The 16,772-nt window shown below is 26.8% G+C and overlaps 2 protein-coding genes and 1 long non-coding RNA gene across 3 annotated transcripts; 2 read left to right on the plus strand and 1 right to left on the minus strand.

The window, feature by feature from the left end:
• Nucleotides 1–238: 238 nt before the first annotated feature.
• On the plus strand, nucleotides 239–3,457 carry LOC100865667 (uncharacterized). Its single transcript, XM_086914144.1, has 10 exons — nucleotides 239–557; nucleotides 856–976; nucleotides 1,040–1,261; nucleotides 1,370–1,445; nucleotides 1,523–1,701; nucleotides 1,774–2,029; nucleotides 2,128–2,358; nucleotides 2,432–2,512; nucleotides 2,589–2,686; nucleotides 2,817–3,457. Exons 2-10 carry the CDS (start codon nucleotides 875–877, stop codon nucleotides 2,919–2,921), a joined length of 1,350 nt encoding a protein of 449 aa, XP_086770270.1. The 5' UTR covers nucleotides 239–557; nucleotides 856–874; the 3' UTR covers nucleotides 2,922–3,457.
• On the minus strand, nucleotides 3,201–11,971 carry LOC100871815 (twisted gastrulation protein homolog 1-A). Its single transcript, XM_012486640.3, has 4 exons — nucleotides 11,198–11,971; nucleotides 5,157–5,385; nucleotides 4,866–5,066; nucleotides 3,201–4,594 (listed from the first exon to the last, which is right to left on the minus strand). Exons 2-4 carry the CDS (start codon nucleotides 5,377–5,379, stop codon nucleotides 4,287–4,289), a joined length of 732 nt encoding a protein of 243 aa, XP_012342094.1. The 5' UTR covers nucleotides 5,380–5,385; nucleotides 11,198–11,971; the 3' UTR covers nucleotides 3,201–4,286.
• LOC147658584 (uncharacterized) lies at nucleotides 5,693–10,215 on the plus strand. Its single transcript, XR_015294119.1, has 3 exons — nucleotides 5,693–5,916; nucleotides 8,565–8,781; nucleotides 9,933–10,215. It is a non-coding gene; the product is annotated as an uncharacterized LOC147658584 (long non-coding RNA).
• Nucleotides 11,972–16,772: the final 4,801 nt, after the last annotated feature.

Here is a 16,772-nt window from a genome sequence, read left to right on the forward strand (position 1 = left end):
ATTATATTTTCTATGAATTTATTAGTAAAAGATTTTGTTTTATGTTTGCAATCACTAATTATCATAAATTATCATTATTTTTGTGCATATGTTTTATAACAATTTTATATCTTCATTTTCAATATTTCTCATTTATAAAAAAATATTTTTTATATAAAAATATGTTGTAAAAATGCAATAGAAAAAGATAAAATACAATAATATTATAAAATTAGTATAAACTATGAATGTTCTATTCGGAATGTAACTAAGGTTGCGCATCACTAAGTTTAAAAGATCATTTGATTCTTCATACCGAACGAGTACAAATGGCGGCATCTGGATAAGATATTTCGTATTAAACGTCTTGTTGAAAAATACAACTACAGATGAGCGTAACCGTATACACAGGAATCTCTTTGGTTTTTGCATCGTTCAATTCGAGTGCTGAGGTATGCACGAGGCGAATAGCAATGGTGCCGGTAACCGTCTTTCAATATCAACGCCAAAACTGTGATTTTTATTTTCTTTATTAATCTAGTATTATATGAGAATACAGCGTATGATGAAAAAAATATGTAAGTGATTAACTTATAATACTTTCTGTTACAATATTGTTATTTTCAATCTTTGAAATTTTATTTATTATAATAAAATTATCATTCTGAAACATTATTATTATTGTATTTATTATTATATTTCTAACTTAATTCTTATTACTTAATTGTGAGTACAACTTCTATTATGAATATTTTATGTCAGTTATACATTATTTTTAGTGACATTTTAAAGTTAATTCTTAATAACAGAGGTCAAATCATAATTTTTATATTTTGTTGTGCTAATAGGTGCTTAAATTTATTAATCCAAATATAGGTTTTAGAAGAATGTAAGTATGGCAGAAGGTGGAATAGAACCAAAGCCTAGTGATAATCAAATATCTAAATTACAATTGGAAGTGAATGAATGTCTTGGTAACTGGCTAGTATATTTACAGGTTTGTGTTTTTAATGATTCTTATGTTAAAGTATGCAAAAACAAATTATGTTATTTATTATAGACGCTCAATGGCCTATGCACAGCGGGTACAAAGTTGACTCAATCATTACAAACACTTTTGTCTGCTCATGATACATTAGCACAATGTCGATTAACAGGACAATGTCTTGCTGGTTGGGAAGAGCTTACAAGAGCAACATATATAGCCAGCAATACGGTAAAAAATCACATTATCTCTGCATTGAGAGATCATGAATCACGAGAAAATGAAGGAGAAAAACATGTATGTATAGATATATAAATTTATTTATCTTTACAAAAACAAATCTTAAAATAAAAATTAAAAAAAAATTGTATTTGACATTTTTTTTATTGATTAACATATTTTCAGGATATACTTAGAGATAATTTAATGACATTCATAAATTTACAATATCAGTTCTGTGTTGCATGCTGTGAATGTTTAGGTAAGAATTGAAACTGATTTTTAGTCAATTAATATTTTTATTTTATTAGAACTGATTCTTCAAAATAATTCTTCTAGGTGGAATGGCAGAATGCTCTTGTTCTCAGAGTGGTACAGCTGAATGTGATATTGCTTCTCTTCAGCAATGTTTTGAAAGATTATATAGTTCACCGCCATTAGTATCTTCCATGTCAACACAACAATCTGTACAAAATTGTCATAGATCACCTTTACCATATCCTTTATTTCCTCTGCGGGTAATTTTAATTCTTAAAAATTCTTTTTTTATTTATTTATTTTACAATTCTTTTTTTTTTTTTATATAAAAGGTTCAGAGGAGATGGTCCGAAACTGCAGCTGCAGAAATGTCAGGTGAATCATCAGATAATACAATGAGAAGATGGTCTATGCCATGGGATTGTAGAAACATCACAGATTGGCCACGACATGATATTAGATTTCGATTGAGGTTACCTCATCAAGATAGAAGTAGATCTACTACTCCAGATACAATATGGAAAACATCTGCTATGGCTAGTCAAGATGGCTTACAAGAAGCTATCCAACTATTATCTTGTAAACCAGGTAAGATAAAAAATAAAAATTATTTATGATAATAACGATTATCATACATTAAATTTTTAGTATATTTATATATAATATATTTCTTGATATTTATATAGGAATTAGACCACTGAATCAATTGCCTGCTTATACAAATCATCATATCCCAGGTGTTACATTAACAACGTGCAATTTTGAATCAAATTATGATTCGACTATTTGGCCAGGATCTCGAAAAGCAGGTACTTCAAGATGTTGGCCTCATGATTCTCATTCAAGTGATCATTCTGATCAATCAGGACAACGAGAAAGTGATCACAGTGCACATAGTGGAGATCATCGAGATTCGGGTACAATTTGATGTATATTAAAATTTATTTATACATTATTACTGCAATAAATTATTTATTGTACACTGTGTAGAACAAAGTGGAACTAGTGGTAGTCACGGTGACAGCAAAGATAGCATTCATTCACATAGTGATCATAGGGAAATCGAACTCGGTGTGTATATATATATTGAATATAATTTACAAAGTTAATTAATATTTAATTTTAATATTTAATTTTGATTTCTTAGGTACCATGGACGTACTAGCTTCACGTAAAAACAGTTCTTCGACAGACTCTTGCATATCAGCTCATAGTCGTTCAGGTTCCGAGAGCGCTGGTGGTGGGGTAATGCATGATTATTGTTTAAGATAATTACTATTATTATTATTATTATTTATAATTTTTATATATTAATTTCAATCTATTTATAGATTATAAAATATTTGTATTACACTATTAACATTAATAATTTCAGGAATCCGCGAGATCTCAATTATATTCGATGTGGAGCGGCAGCGATTTGCCTTTTATTAAATTGCCAGAAAGCAATGAAACACAAGATGAACATCCACCTGTATAAATATGCTATTGGCAAATCAGTTTTATGCTTTTTTTCGAATGCTGTAATTTTTATTATATTTATAAGCACGATGCAATAACGCGCGTTAATAGTGCGTATATAAATTAATCTATGTGATCATTGAATCTATGCGTAAAACGCAGTATTTAATGTTCACTATACAAAGTAGAATTGAATGAGTGTGTTTATAAAATATATTGCGCGATAAGGCGGTATATAATCATTCAAAGAGTGAATTACACTTTAAAATAGAATAATTTATAAAAAAATGATTGTAAATTTTTTATTATCTACGGGAATTTATTTATAAATAATTATTTGATATTGGCTCTGTTTTTTCTAGTCGATCAATTTTCAGAAAAAAATTCGTTAATATCTTTCCGATGGAATATTTCCGAATTCCATTCTTAGTTCATTGTGGTAAATCTACAATTTTAATCTACAATTTTCAGTATCGATATTATATTACTATTGTTATTTATACTACGTATGATCGCATGAATTGGAAAATAAAAATCGAACATTTTCCTACTCGATCTCTCGTATCTTTATATCATATATTAATATAACCAAATGCAATATTAAATGATATATAAATTATATTTTTTATGATTTGATTATTCACATGTACACATTAATTGAACGAATCGTTTATGATCATCTAAAATATATCTATTATTTTGTATTATGTAAATATAGGGCGTTTATAAAATTTATCAAATCGTTTTAAAATAGGTAAGGAATCAAAGGAACTTGGACAAAGGTTTTTATCTGAACGATATAATTGACGCATCAAATACACGTCAATGGATTACAAATGAATTAATATGTGTACAACTTAATTCATATGGCACAGAAAAATAAAATATATGACACCACGTACTACTTATATACATACATATTTAACATTTAAAAACGAGTAATGACTTACACGTGCTATGCCGTTAAAGTCATATTATAAAACCAGTCAATTCTAAACGCCATTACATTTGTTTTCTTTACTTAAACTTAAACGCGATATCATTAAATGCGTTGACAATTAATTGTTTTCAACTTCACTGATCATGATTTAAATTATATTTGCTAATAAATGAATCCCTTTTGAAGGGAATTAAGTTCATCATTTATCGTATAATTTTTAAAAAGTTTAAAAAGGATAAAATGGTCAATCAATCATAAAACCACAGTCTTTCCACATGGATACAGTATCAAATTCATGAATATCACGAACAAATGACGGCACTATTTACGATTGAGTTCTTGAAATCAACCGTCACCGGGATTGCACTCACCCTAACACAACTTCGACTTCAATACAATCCACTAATGAAAAAACGTTACATGAGATCGAAAAACCGATGACTATTAATCGATGTCATCTTCTGTTAAATCGTCTTCATCTTGACCATAATCGTCATACTGATCTTTCAAATCATCCTCTTCTTTGTCTATTGGACAATGTATGCATCTCGATTCATTGATTCCATAATTAATACAAGTATCTCCTATACACTCGCAGCAACCATCGTGGAACCATCTATAACTGCTAGCACCCATGCTCTGGCAAGACGCCCGACATTTGTTCCAGGAGTTACATTGAGCCATAAATGCAACGGTGCAGTTAACCGTCATTACGTTTGGTTTCAATGGATGTACTTCTTCATTGGAAGTTTCTGAAAAGAATATCAATTTTCATCAGTAATAAAATTTACATAAACATATTATGTAGAATTCAGGAATTTGTCTTTAGTAAAGTAATACATATCTAATTAAAATTATTTCTTAAATAAACACATATATTGGTTTAAAATGCCATATTTACAAATAAGATTATAAAGCGGTATAATAATTGACAATTAAATGAGTAACATCTTAAAAATATTGAGCTTTGTGCTAAATTTACTTATGAAAAACCAGAAATTTGAAAAAAATTATAATACATACTCATAGTATATTTATTTTCATGTTTTGGTGTAAATAAAGACATATCAAAATCAACTGGAAACGTGAATGTAAGCCAACGTTCATGCGGATCCGGTTCTGCGGTTAGCGCTTGAAACAGACCTGGCATCGGATCGGTAAAATCCTCTACATGAGATTTCTTACTCAACGGATTATCTGTAATATTTGGTTTCGGGCACAGATCTATGGAAAATACAATTAAGAAATATAAATCTTATTTTATATAATTGTAACATTTAGTGAATCATAGAAAATAGAAATACGATAACTTACCTACGCACGAACAACATTCATCATAAAGGTAACTAAGACAAGAGAAGCATTCCTTGCAACAGGTACAGGTAACGAGATCGCATTTGCAACTTTGCGTGAGCATACATTTACTCACGACACTAGCACAGATCGCTTCGTTGCAGGCTTTAGAATATTTGGTGATTGCAGCCAGAAATAAGATTCCAATGATTGCCACGATAAACGTTCTTCTCCAACTCGTCATCGTGTTCTGAACAAACATAACGTCAACAGACATTAATATTACACTGGTTCAACTGGTTTCAACGATAGACGAAACTTTTTTCCTTTACGCTCGACATGATCTCGCCACGATCAGACAAAATAAAATACATCGCCCGAGGTCAGACTTCTAAGATAATCATATATATATATCGTAAGAACTCGAATATCGAGTTTACGTGTGCCGGGAGAAGGTTATCGAGAGCAATTAAAACAGCCGATAAATTGGCGCCACTTCCTTCTAACGATGTATACAACATATCGTAAGGAACAAGAACACACGCGTCCGCTATCGAGTCTACGGTAGACAGTGAATCGCGTACGTTGATTACGACCATGAAGCTCGATTAAGGTTATTAAGAATATTCATGAACGTGAGTCAGGGATGTCATTAAGAGGGAGTCGTGTGCCGAAAGAACAAAATTTTTAAATCTCATGCGTTTTTGGAACTTAGCTATCTTTGTGAAACAGTGGTTCTCAATCTTTCAATCACGATCTATAGGGGTTGTGAAGTGATTTGGTAATAATTTTTAACACTTATTTGTTTTAAAATAATTTTTCAATATCATATTTTTTTTTAATATGATATTGAATCTTATAAGAATATAAAGAAAACATGATTCTTCTGTTATTCAATTCAAAGTATTAACTTTTTTCAATTTTTTTTATCTTATCACAGAGAGATCACAAGTGTAACTTATTATTACAATAAAAAGTAATTCAAGAAAAATTAAAAAATATTATTATAAAATTATTATCATAATCTACGAATATATATACATTTATTAATTCTGCGTTCAAGTTTGTTATTGCATTTTTATTAACTAGCTTTTTTAACTTTTAAGAATCGACTCTATTAGATGTTCATTATTAAGCACAGAAATATTAATTATAATGCAATGAATTATTTATTAATTATTAAAAAAAAAAATAGTAAACAGTGCTAAAAATGATATAAAAAATATGTATGTAGTAAGATTAAAGAGCTGATTTAATACACGATTCTGCAGAGTAGGAAAGAGGAAAGAGGAAAGAGGAAAGAAATGATTGTAAAGACGCAATGTCCGATAATTCGATGCAAAATGATTTGCACGCGTAATTATAACTTCTGAACATGTCAATTAAATAGCTATTTATATCTTGCATAATCATATCCTATGATGTTTTTTTCTGATGAAAAAAATTCCATTTCAACGACCTGTTACACGTGCATCGATTCGAGAAAAATACTATTTAATTCGATGCAACACATATCGCCGATATTATTATTCCAGTCTCGACACTTCACTTAATTTTTTTTGTTTATGTTCAAGATATCTCAAGATATTCTTTGACAATTAACAAAGATTGCGTCATAGTTGAATAGAAGAAAGAAACGCATCAATATTTTAAAAACTTGATTTTAAAATTCAATATCTGAATGTAATTCTTTCGTTAGCGATTGCTTGATCCGATTGTCTCTAACCGATTAAATCGAAAAAACGTTAAAACCTCATTTTTCATTGGATTCCCATTTTTGATAGGAAAATAAATATGATAAATAAATATCGAAAGAATCGATTTTACAATGATTTCCTTGAAATAATTGTTACTCATTCTTCTTTCATTGTGTAATCTTTCGCTACCTTTGATAAATGTCACTTCATTAAATTTCTATTTTGTACTCAACTGAATGACCTACAGAGATTCCAGATACTTGTGATAAGTAAGATCATAGACAGATTTTTCGAGAAATTCCACGGAACTCTGTTTATTATGAATTACTATTTTTAAAAATAAAATGTTTTATATTCCTGCAAATATACATTATGAATATTAATTGCTTCTCAGTATAATACGATAGTTTATGTTATACACAAAAGATTAGCAAACAAATTCTAAAATTTTATTTTACGAATAAATTGTTCTCAAATGATTTACTTATTAGATATTTTATCGTTTTATATATATTATAATAATAATAATAATAATAAAAAATAAAAGATAACAAATAATGATTTCCTAAAAATAAGAAAATATTAATTATATAAAATTATATACTATTATTATAAAATTTATTTATTTTAATATAACAAATATAATAGTGTAATGAATGTCTAAGTATTAATTTTCATATTATAATTAAAAAGTAGTTAAAGTTGTTTTAAAAAATGTTATAAAAAATAATATAATGAGGAATATTTTAAAATCGGAACGTATTCTGGAATTTTAAGTAAAAAAATTATTAATTTACAAACTTACAAACTTTTGTAGAAAATATAAGACTTAAATTATATAAATATAAATAAAATAATTTTTTGTTTTATATTGATCTTATTTGTGAATTTTTTAGACAATTTTATTTTAATTGATATAATATTATTGGTATAATAATATATTGATATAATTATATTGACATAATATTTTTCAATTTTTTTGTATTAAATATTTATTGAAATTAATAATTTTTGTCATAATTTTTGGAATTTTTATTTATGAGATAATATATTTTTTATAATTATAATTTGTTATAATTTATTTTTTTTTTATAAAAAGATATCGATTCAAATTAGACTACTAAATATAAAAATATTTATGATATTAAGAATCAACATTTCGATCTAATTAATTAATAAAGATAATATTCTGCAATCACTAACTGATTTTTGTCTTAATATCTTATCTATCAATGATCGTATTTCGATGTTATAAATAAATATTTTTAAGTTTATAAAAATATTTTAATAAAATATATATTTGAGATATTTTTGTTTTATGTATTAATAAATATAAATAAATATCTATATAAAATAGTTTCTTAATCATATACATGTTACATTAATGTAATAGAAGGTAAAGCTGTTTTTTATAAGCAATAATAATTTTTAGTTTGGATATTTCATTTTTTAATAAAAATTAAATTTAAAAAACAGTATATTAACAGATTAACAGTATATTTGCAAAAAAAGTAACAGCAGGGATGCAACGCAATATTTTTCAATAATTTACTTATATTACAATGTATTAAATCCGAAAATAAAAGAAAGTATTCAGAATTTGTTCATCTTGAAAAATGAAAAAAGAAATCTAAACAAAATAAGAATATTGAAATAATGGTTTTGTTCAATTGCAAATACAACTGATAAATCGTGAAGAAAAACGACTGCAAATTTTTATTCGTTGAAGTAGCTAATTGAAATGCCGTGGATGTCCTATGCAACGAAGGAATCACGATGGAGGCGCCGCGCGCATTGCGACTAGAGACTGAACGGTTTTAGAAAAATTCCAACTGTATTGAAATGTAAACGTTCGTCATCCAGGGACAGACGTGCTTACAGCCTCGCCTTGTTCTAGCTCGAGGCAATGGAATAACTTCAATAACAAACGGCAATCGCCTTCGTGGAAGGTATCTACCTACGTTTGTATTTGCTATTCGAATTCTTATTTATTCATATATTGTAATTCTAACCTCTATACTATCCTACTTAGTTAAAATATCATATCTTTTACTTTTTTATTTTTCAAAATCTATATATCGATATTTTAATATTTTCTAATGTGTTCTTTAACTTTTAGGTAATGTAAATAATATAAAATAAGAATACTTTTTAAATATAGATAAATCTAGAATTAGATTATTTTAATTCATTTCTTCTAACAAGAATCGCGAAAAAACTAATACAAATTTCAGTATAATTCTAAAATCTTTATAAGATTAACATTTTGTTTAATATCTCTCACTATGAAGATTTCTATAAATATAAACTTCCTTTAACTTGATTTATTTGTAATAATTAATATATTTATATGCGTTATTAAATTATATTACTATATATGCTTCTATAATCTAATAAATTATATATGAAAATCTATCTATAATTGATTCATTCGATTTTATGTGATTTTATGAAATGAAAGTGTTTATAAGTAAATTCTAAAATTTTATTCGACTTATTTTCAATTGATTTATTTATCAATCTTTGATTATTTCAAATAATAATAGGAAATAAAAAGAAATAAATAATTTTTTCATATACAAGATATTAATATATTCATGGACGATTTTTAAAAGATTTAAATATGCAAATAAACATAAAAATTGATATGTGCAAAAGTGTGGATTATGACTTATTTATTAAATCATAAAGACTTTAATTTTGTATTAGATCAAGCAAAATAGGAGATAGAGCGTAACAAAGAAAAAAAAGGCCAATTATAATTTAATTCAATATTTATTCAATTAATTATTATTCATTGTATATTAAACTAATAGTTTTTTAAAGTTTTAAAGTTGTGTTACAATTAAATATATTGAACGATGAAATTGATTTATTAATAATTTTATTATTATTTATCGTAAAGCAAAGCAATTTTAAGCAAATAATATCAGATATGTGTAATATTCTTATATACAAATTGCTATATATATTAATTGTGAATGTAATAGTTTCTCGGTTATCGTATTCCAAAGTCAAAGTGTCACTTTCGACCCCACACTCCTCTATACACTTCAATGTATCGTACTTGGAGAATACAAAAAAGTGCATTCCTTTCTAGAAATACTCATGCAGTTTGAATCAATTGTTGACGCATCCGTATGCTGTTCATCGTTTCTTTGGACATGCGTTTTTCGCGGCACCGACAACAAAACACCAGACAAGTAATGAAAGAAGATGACGAAAGAAAAGTTTTTGCATTTTGCTACATGTACGACAATCTCGATGTAAATTTATGAAAAATAAGAAAAAAGGATGTAAAACTAGACACAATAAAATCTTCAAATTCGGGAGGTTTCATCTTAACAAAAATTTTAAATAAAAGAGATAGGATTGATAGGATATTTGACAAATTTTTATTTTATTTCTTATTTGCTTTATTTTAAATAATATTATTTGAATAATAGTGTATTTAAAAATTAGATTATTTTAATATTTTAATATTTTATTTAATAATCTGATGTTTTTCTATCATAAGTAATTTATTTCTGTGACTTTTTTTTGATAATTTTTCTATATGAAATTTCTTAAAATCATTTTTTTTTTTTTTTTACTTTTTTATTGATACGGATTTCTTGATTTGGAATTTGGTAAAATTTTGTTTGTTAATATATCTGTATCAATATATTATAATATATTATATATTATATTTTATTTCTTATTGTTATTTGAAACAATCAAACATTAAAAAAATGAAATATTTGAAAAAAATTTATTTTTTAAATAAGATTTTGAAAATTAATCGCAAATATTTTTTATTTTTATTATTTTTATTTCAATTATTATAGCTATTTCTTCTTTTTATATTTTATTTTTATTTCAAATAAAATGTATCCAATCCTGGTTTGTTTCAATATGAGAAAGAATTATATGGAAACGTATAACGCGATTAATTATCATTTCATTCTAAACGCCAGTCTCTTTGTATCCATGATTTTAACCTGTCGTTTCTTCCTCGTTCTAAGAAACGATAGAAAAGGGGGACTCGATCGATCGTGAAATGGCCGACTATAAATGCGTGCACGCGGCCAAGATAAACGTTTCGCAAGAATCCGATATCGCATGCCAACGAAATATAGCAGATTTGCACAAAATCAACTATCTCTCTAACTACATAGAATGCTAAAAGCGCAGTAGAATTGACTCGATAACGTTGCGATGTATTAGACGTTTACAATAATGATTTGAATCGCAATTACTGCGAATAGATCTATAGTATGAATCTCTATCGTAAATAAAAGAGGCGTGATTCCAATCGAATCTCCTTCTCTGTTCTTCATCGTAAAAAAGATCGATTAAAACCGGGATTCGCCGGTATGTGTTTACCTGACAATCCTGTATGAAATGTATTCCAATGAGCGAACGGTGGGTAGAGCGGTAACCTATGCACGGGTAACTATTTTAAGCACGCGCAACCGGTTCGCGTTGCGACTGGTACGAAACATGTTCTCTCCGTCAAGCGTATCCTTCTAAACGTAGAAAAACAAACTGTTTTTCTTTAACACAATAAGGAACACGTTCGATCTTTTGCGTATAATCCTCGCTGTCTTTAATAATCGGCACGATCTATCGATCCATTCGAATAGATCCACTCTTGTTCGCACTAGCTGACACTTTCTCTGAGCACGGTGTTCGTTCGTGTATTCGCGCGGACCGACCGGTTTGTTAAATTCCGATCTTAAAATCGATGTATCGCGAGACTCGAGGCAAGTTGGCACACAACTACTGGCGAATCGTACGACTCAACCAAAGGATGGTGGAGGAGAAAAAGTATCCTGAAAGATCGAGACGAACTGGGTATCTATGACGGGTGCGACGAATCGAAGAGCGACTCTCATTGGACTGAATTAAGGAAGGACGTGGACCGAGAGAAACGGAGAAGCGGAAAGGGAAAGAGGTGTAGGAGGAGGAGGAGGAAAAGGAGGTGTTGGCGATGGTAGCCAAGCGAGTTGGTAGTAGTGGTGGTGGTGCTGCAGCCGCTGTTACCGTAAAGTCGTTGCCGAACACAGTGGTGGTGGTGGTTGCTGATAGCGATGGTGGTGGAAAAGGAGAAGAGAGCGAGTCCGCAGTCTGCTAGACTCCGAAGAACTACCTTCCTGACTGAGAGACTGGTTTTCAATTTTTTCCTCACTTTTTGTTTTACCTGTTCCATTGCTTCTCTCTATCTTTTCTTTCTCGCTTTTAGTCCTCTCCTTCTCTTATCTTCTTCCCCTCTACTTTCTTTTATCTTCCTTCTTCCTCCTGATGATCTCCTACTTTTTTCAGTATTTATTCGTTATGTGCTCGGCTACTTCTTGCAGATATATGATACCATTCGAGGATATCCTTCTTAGACTCAGGGAAGCGAGTAATTTCACACGAAACCAATATACCACATATTTTTTTTCAAATGTTTGAAGTTTTAAGCTTTCTTCGTCTTTCTCCTAGCTGTCATTTTTAAGGTTATCATTGTCGAAAACAAAGATGAAATTAAGCTCGAATTTTCTGCACTTTGCAGATATAGTATATAGTATATTCGCGATTAATCTTGTGCAATGAATTTATAATGAATAAACTTTAGTGTTTGTAATTTTCTTTTTCGTTCTATTCTTCTTTGTTCATTCTTTACTGCGAAAGTTATACTATAACATCGATAAATGAAAGTGTAGTCATTATTTCTCACTGTTAATAATTACCAGTAAACTTAGAAACTAGAGATATCTCTAAAAAAAGCGTCTGAGCGTGGAGAAAATGAATGAAAATCGATTCGATCCATGCCTTTCAGTCTTCTTAACGAAAGCAATTCCTCATAGAAAGTGCAACTTTTTATCCTCTGTTTCTGATTTTTTAAAGATAAACTAAATACTCATTTACAAACCAACTGTTGTCAGTAATTTGTTGTATTTTTAAAAATTTTAAAAATATTCGAAATTTTTGCTTTCCATCATTTCTCGTTTTATTATTATCGTAGTTTCATTTATAAATCAAATTTTATATTATCATTTATTATTATATATTATCATTTTATTGTTTAGTTAACGATCTTTAATTTTTTTTTAGAGGAAAACTAAATAATATATATCATTTTTAGAGAGAAATTAATAAAATTAATATTCTTTATGTTAAAATTAATATTTTAATTCTTTATTAATTTCTTTATGTAAATTGTTTGTTTATAAAGAAAATTTAATAATTCAATAACGTCTATATTATAAAATTTTTAATATCATTAAATTTTTAATTTCTAATTTATTTTCTAGTTTATTTAATAATAAAATTTTATAGTAACTTTTAAATTAATCTTTTGATAATCAAATTTCGAAATAGCAAATATGTCAAATAACATCGATTCAATTGATTCTAAAAATTTCAATGATCTTAATGAGAAAATAATAAATTTTAAGTGTTTGAGTATTAACACAAATATTAGATTAGATTTTTAAAAAAAGAAAAAATTCAAATTTCATTCAACAAGGGAAAAAAAAACTTGAGCTAATAGAAGAAATTGAGACAGTGGAAAAAATTAATATTAATACAAGTGAATATTCGATTTGAAATTATGCACGTTTCGATTAAATCAAAAAATGATTATTAATTTATTGGCCGATTCATGGAAGGACTCACGCTCGTTATCTGGTTGTCTTTAAGAACGATCACTATTACGAGAGATATGAGTCCATCGTGCAACCTCTCATTTCCCTCCTACTGCAATCAACGGCATTTAAGCTTGCGTTTCGAGCGTTTAAGTATTTAGCTACTTCCGTCATACCTCCATGTACTGAGAATTTTTTCGCACTCTGGGATTTTTAATCTGGTTTTCGGCAAAAAAGGACGCTCACGAAATTGTATTTCATGTTCGACGTAGAGCTTGCGTTATTAATCCATTAAGGTCAAATAATGAAATAATTTTATATTGATATAATCTATAAATAATCTATAAATTTATATATGATTATTATTTATCAATATATATCTTATATTTTATTATATATATATATATATATATATAAGAATAAATATAGTTATTATCATTTATCAAAATATAGGAATAAATATAAAATTTTAGAATATTTTTATAATATGTTAGACATTTTAGAACATTTTAAAACATTTTACTTAATATTATCAATCATTAAATATCGAGAGAAATATATATTAAATATATATATAAATATATATATAATTGTATTTCAATAATGTTATAATTGTTATTAAACATACATGTAAGAACTTTAGATAGAGAATAAATATATTACATCATGCTACAACTATAAATTTAAAAGAGTTATATTATTAGAATATTCTGCATATATATATTGATTACATTATGCGCAAGCTAGCGATTTTCTATCTTTATTTCTTGTACAGAAGAAACATCATTTAGTTAACTCGATGTTATCAAATTCAAGTTCACCATTTTTTTCACTTAATTTAATAAAAAAATAATTAAGACTTAAATTCTTTTAAATCCTGCATTAAAAATTAATATATAATAGATAATAAAGCGGAGAAATTATATGAAAATTTATTTTAATGTTAAATTATATAAATATAATAATCAAAATATCTAGGTTATGTATCTGTATCCTACTTGTATTATGAAGATTAAATAAATATTCCATCATATAAAATAAAGGCAAATATTTTTACAATTTAATAAAATTCTTTGTAATTTGAAAACTTTTAGAATTTCATAATATTCTTAATTTTAATTGAAAAGACTTTAATTTAGAAAAGATAATGGAAAAAATATTACTAAATATTATCACAAAACATAATAGATATAGGAGAAAGTTGATTAAAATATTATCTTCCACGAGACATATTTAAAAATCATCGAAATCGGAGAGAAAGTAAGTTTTCAACAACTTCATCATAAAATGTAGCATTAACGCAACATTGGATCTTAAAGGGTTAAGAAAATATATATATATATTTTTTTTTCAAAAAAATGCATCTCTCTTTCAAAAGTCAATTTTTTCAATAATAAAATTAAAAAAATTATCATGATATTAAAACTGTCTACTTTAATAAGAGAGACATCAATGCTCACGTAAGAGAGATGCATTAGAAGGAGGAAAATTCAATGTTGAAATTGGTTTCATCTTTCTACATTATCAGAATACAATTGTAGTTAGGTTAGATTAAGTTGGGGAACGAATATCACAAAATTAAATATTATAAAATGCTATGAAAAAAAGATGAAATATGATATAAGTAAATATGATGTAAGATTGGTTCATAAATGTTCTTAAGATGTTCTCAAAAAGTGGAAAAGAGAGAAAATTGAATAGATAAAATGGAAAGACATGAGAAAAGGATACATCAGGTATACGAAGATCGTTAGCTCGAAGAAAAATTAGCCGTTTGTCCAAGTTCCATTCGAAGATGGGTCAATCAGATATGAAAACACTTGTCGGATAGGCATTGTTCCAAAGTAACAGGTCTACGAAGGATCGTAGACACAGGTATACTTTTGTCCTAATGACCGCTTGAGGAATTCAAAGATTCACGGTTTCTTCGAATGTTCGACAGGGTGGTCACAATCATTCACGTGCTGTACTGCTGCCATCTTCTTTTTGAAAACCGCGTATGAAATCAGAATTATGTATTATGATCTTTTTGGCAATTATCTTTATCCTGCGTCTTTTTTCGGACAGGAATAAATCTTATAATTCACATTGTCTAATAAATTATTTTGATTTTTTATATGATTAATATAAAAAGAGAAGCTGATAATATAATTGAAATACAATAAAAATAATATTATATTATAGCTGTCATGTATTATAGCTTTTTTTTATAATAATTATTTTATATATAATAATAGTGAATATTATATTATAAATAAATATCTATCGAATATATATTATATATATATACATTCGATAAATATATACATATATACACAGTTATACATATTTCATTGTATATTTTATATATATATTCATTGTTATATAGTTTGATTAAAAATTTTTGTTTTTTATTTAAAGTAATTTTTCTTCCTTTTCTTTTTCTAGAAATTTTACATTCTAAAAAATAATAATATCATTTTTCTTCCTGTTTTTATTTATTATAAATAAATATTCATCTTGATTTTATTTTTAATTTCAAAATTTAATCTATAAAGTATTTTTAAGCAAATAATTATATTTATAACTAGGGTAATAATTACAATTAATTTGAAGCAAAAAAATCCATCATTATTGCGGCCGATGATATTGATTTTTGATTTATTATAATTTATAATTATTACTTTATTATTTTATTATATATCACACAGGATTCGGGGCGTGGTCTATTGTAATGTGTGCGTGCATTGGATCCTTTCACTGCCCGTTTAAACTGTTCCCACTTGCCAAGGTAAAACTGCAAACATCTATTTCATAACAAATTTGGCATTGATAGTGAACGCATTTTATGACGCATTAAAATTAACCATCATTTAACATAAGAAAATAGATTTATTTTAAAAAATTGAAATCAATATGTACTCGTATATATACCATATAATTACATTATGCAATATGTAATAATTACATTACAATATTATGTTAAAATGTTAAAATAATGTTAAAATGTTAAAATAACTCAATATAATTAATTTTTATTTATTTTTAATCATAAATTTAAATTTTTGAATCTATAAATTTTTGTTTTATATTATTTCTCTTATTAAATAAGAAATATAAATATACGTGTATATATATATTATAGAATAGGATTAATTTATATTTTCCCTGTTAACAAACTTAATTGAAGATTACTAGTAATTTGAAAATAACAGAAGTTTTTTTTATCTTTATCAGTAATCTTGATAAATATGTACATTTAATTAATGTAATAATTTAAGAAAGATTATTAGTAAAAATAATTTCTGTCGATAAAACTAAAAAAAAAATTTCTTATGGCAAAATGAATT

Source organism: Apis florea, unplaced genomic scaffold (genome assembly GCF_048593485.1).
Source record: "Apis florea isolate Af1SG1 unplaced genomic scaffold, ASM4859348v1 contig_1914_pilon, whole genome shotgun sequence".
In the NCBI taxonomy this organism is placed as follows: domain Eukaryota; kingdom Metazoa; phylum Arthropoda; class Insecta; order Hymenoptera; family Apidae; genus Apis; species Apis florea.

Excerpts from the sequence above, each read along its gene's own strand:
- LOC100871815 (XM_012486640.3), bottom strand. The coding sequence starts at position 5,379 with ATGACGAGTTGGAGAAGAACGTTTATCGTGGCAATCATTGGAATCTTA. Across the intron at positions 5,067-5,156 it reads TGAATGTTGTTCGTGCGTAG|ATCTGTGCCCGAAACCAAAT; the intron begins GTAAGTTATCGT and ends TATTTTCCATAG. Across the intron at positions 4,595-4,865 it reads TGAAAATAAATATACTATGA|AAACTTCCAATGAAGAAGTA; the intron begins GTATGTATTATA and ends TATTCTTTTCAG.
- LOC100865667 (XM_086914144.1), top strand. The coding sequence starts at position 875 with ATGGCAGAAGGTGGAATAGAACCAAAGCCTAGTGATAATCAAATATCT. Across the intron at positions 977-1,039 it reads ACTGGCTAGTATATTTACAG|ACGCTCAATGGCCTATGCAC; the intron begins GTTTGTGTTTTT and ends TATTTATTATAG. Across the intron at positions 2,513-2,588 it reads TCATAGGGAAATCGAACTCG|GTACCATGGACGTACTAGCT; the intron begins GTGTGTATATAT and ends TTGATTTCTTAG.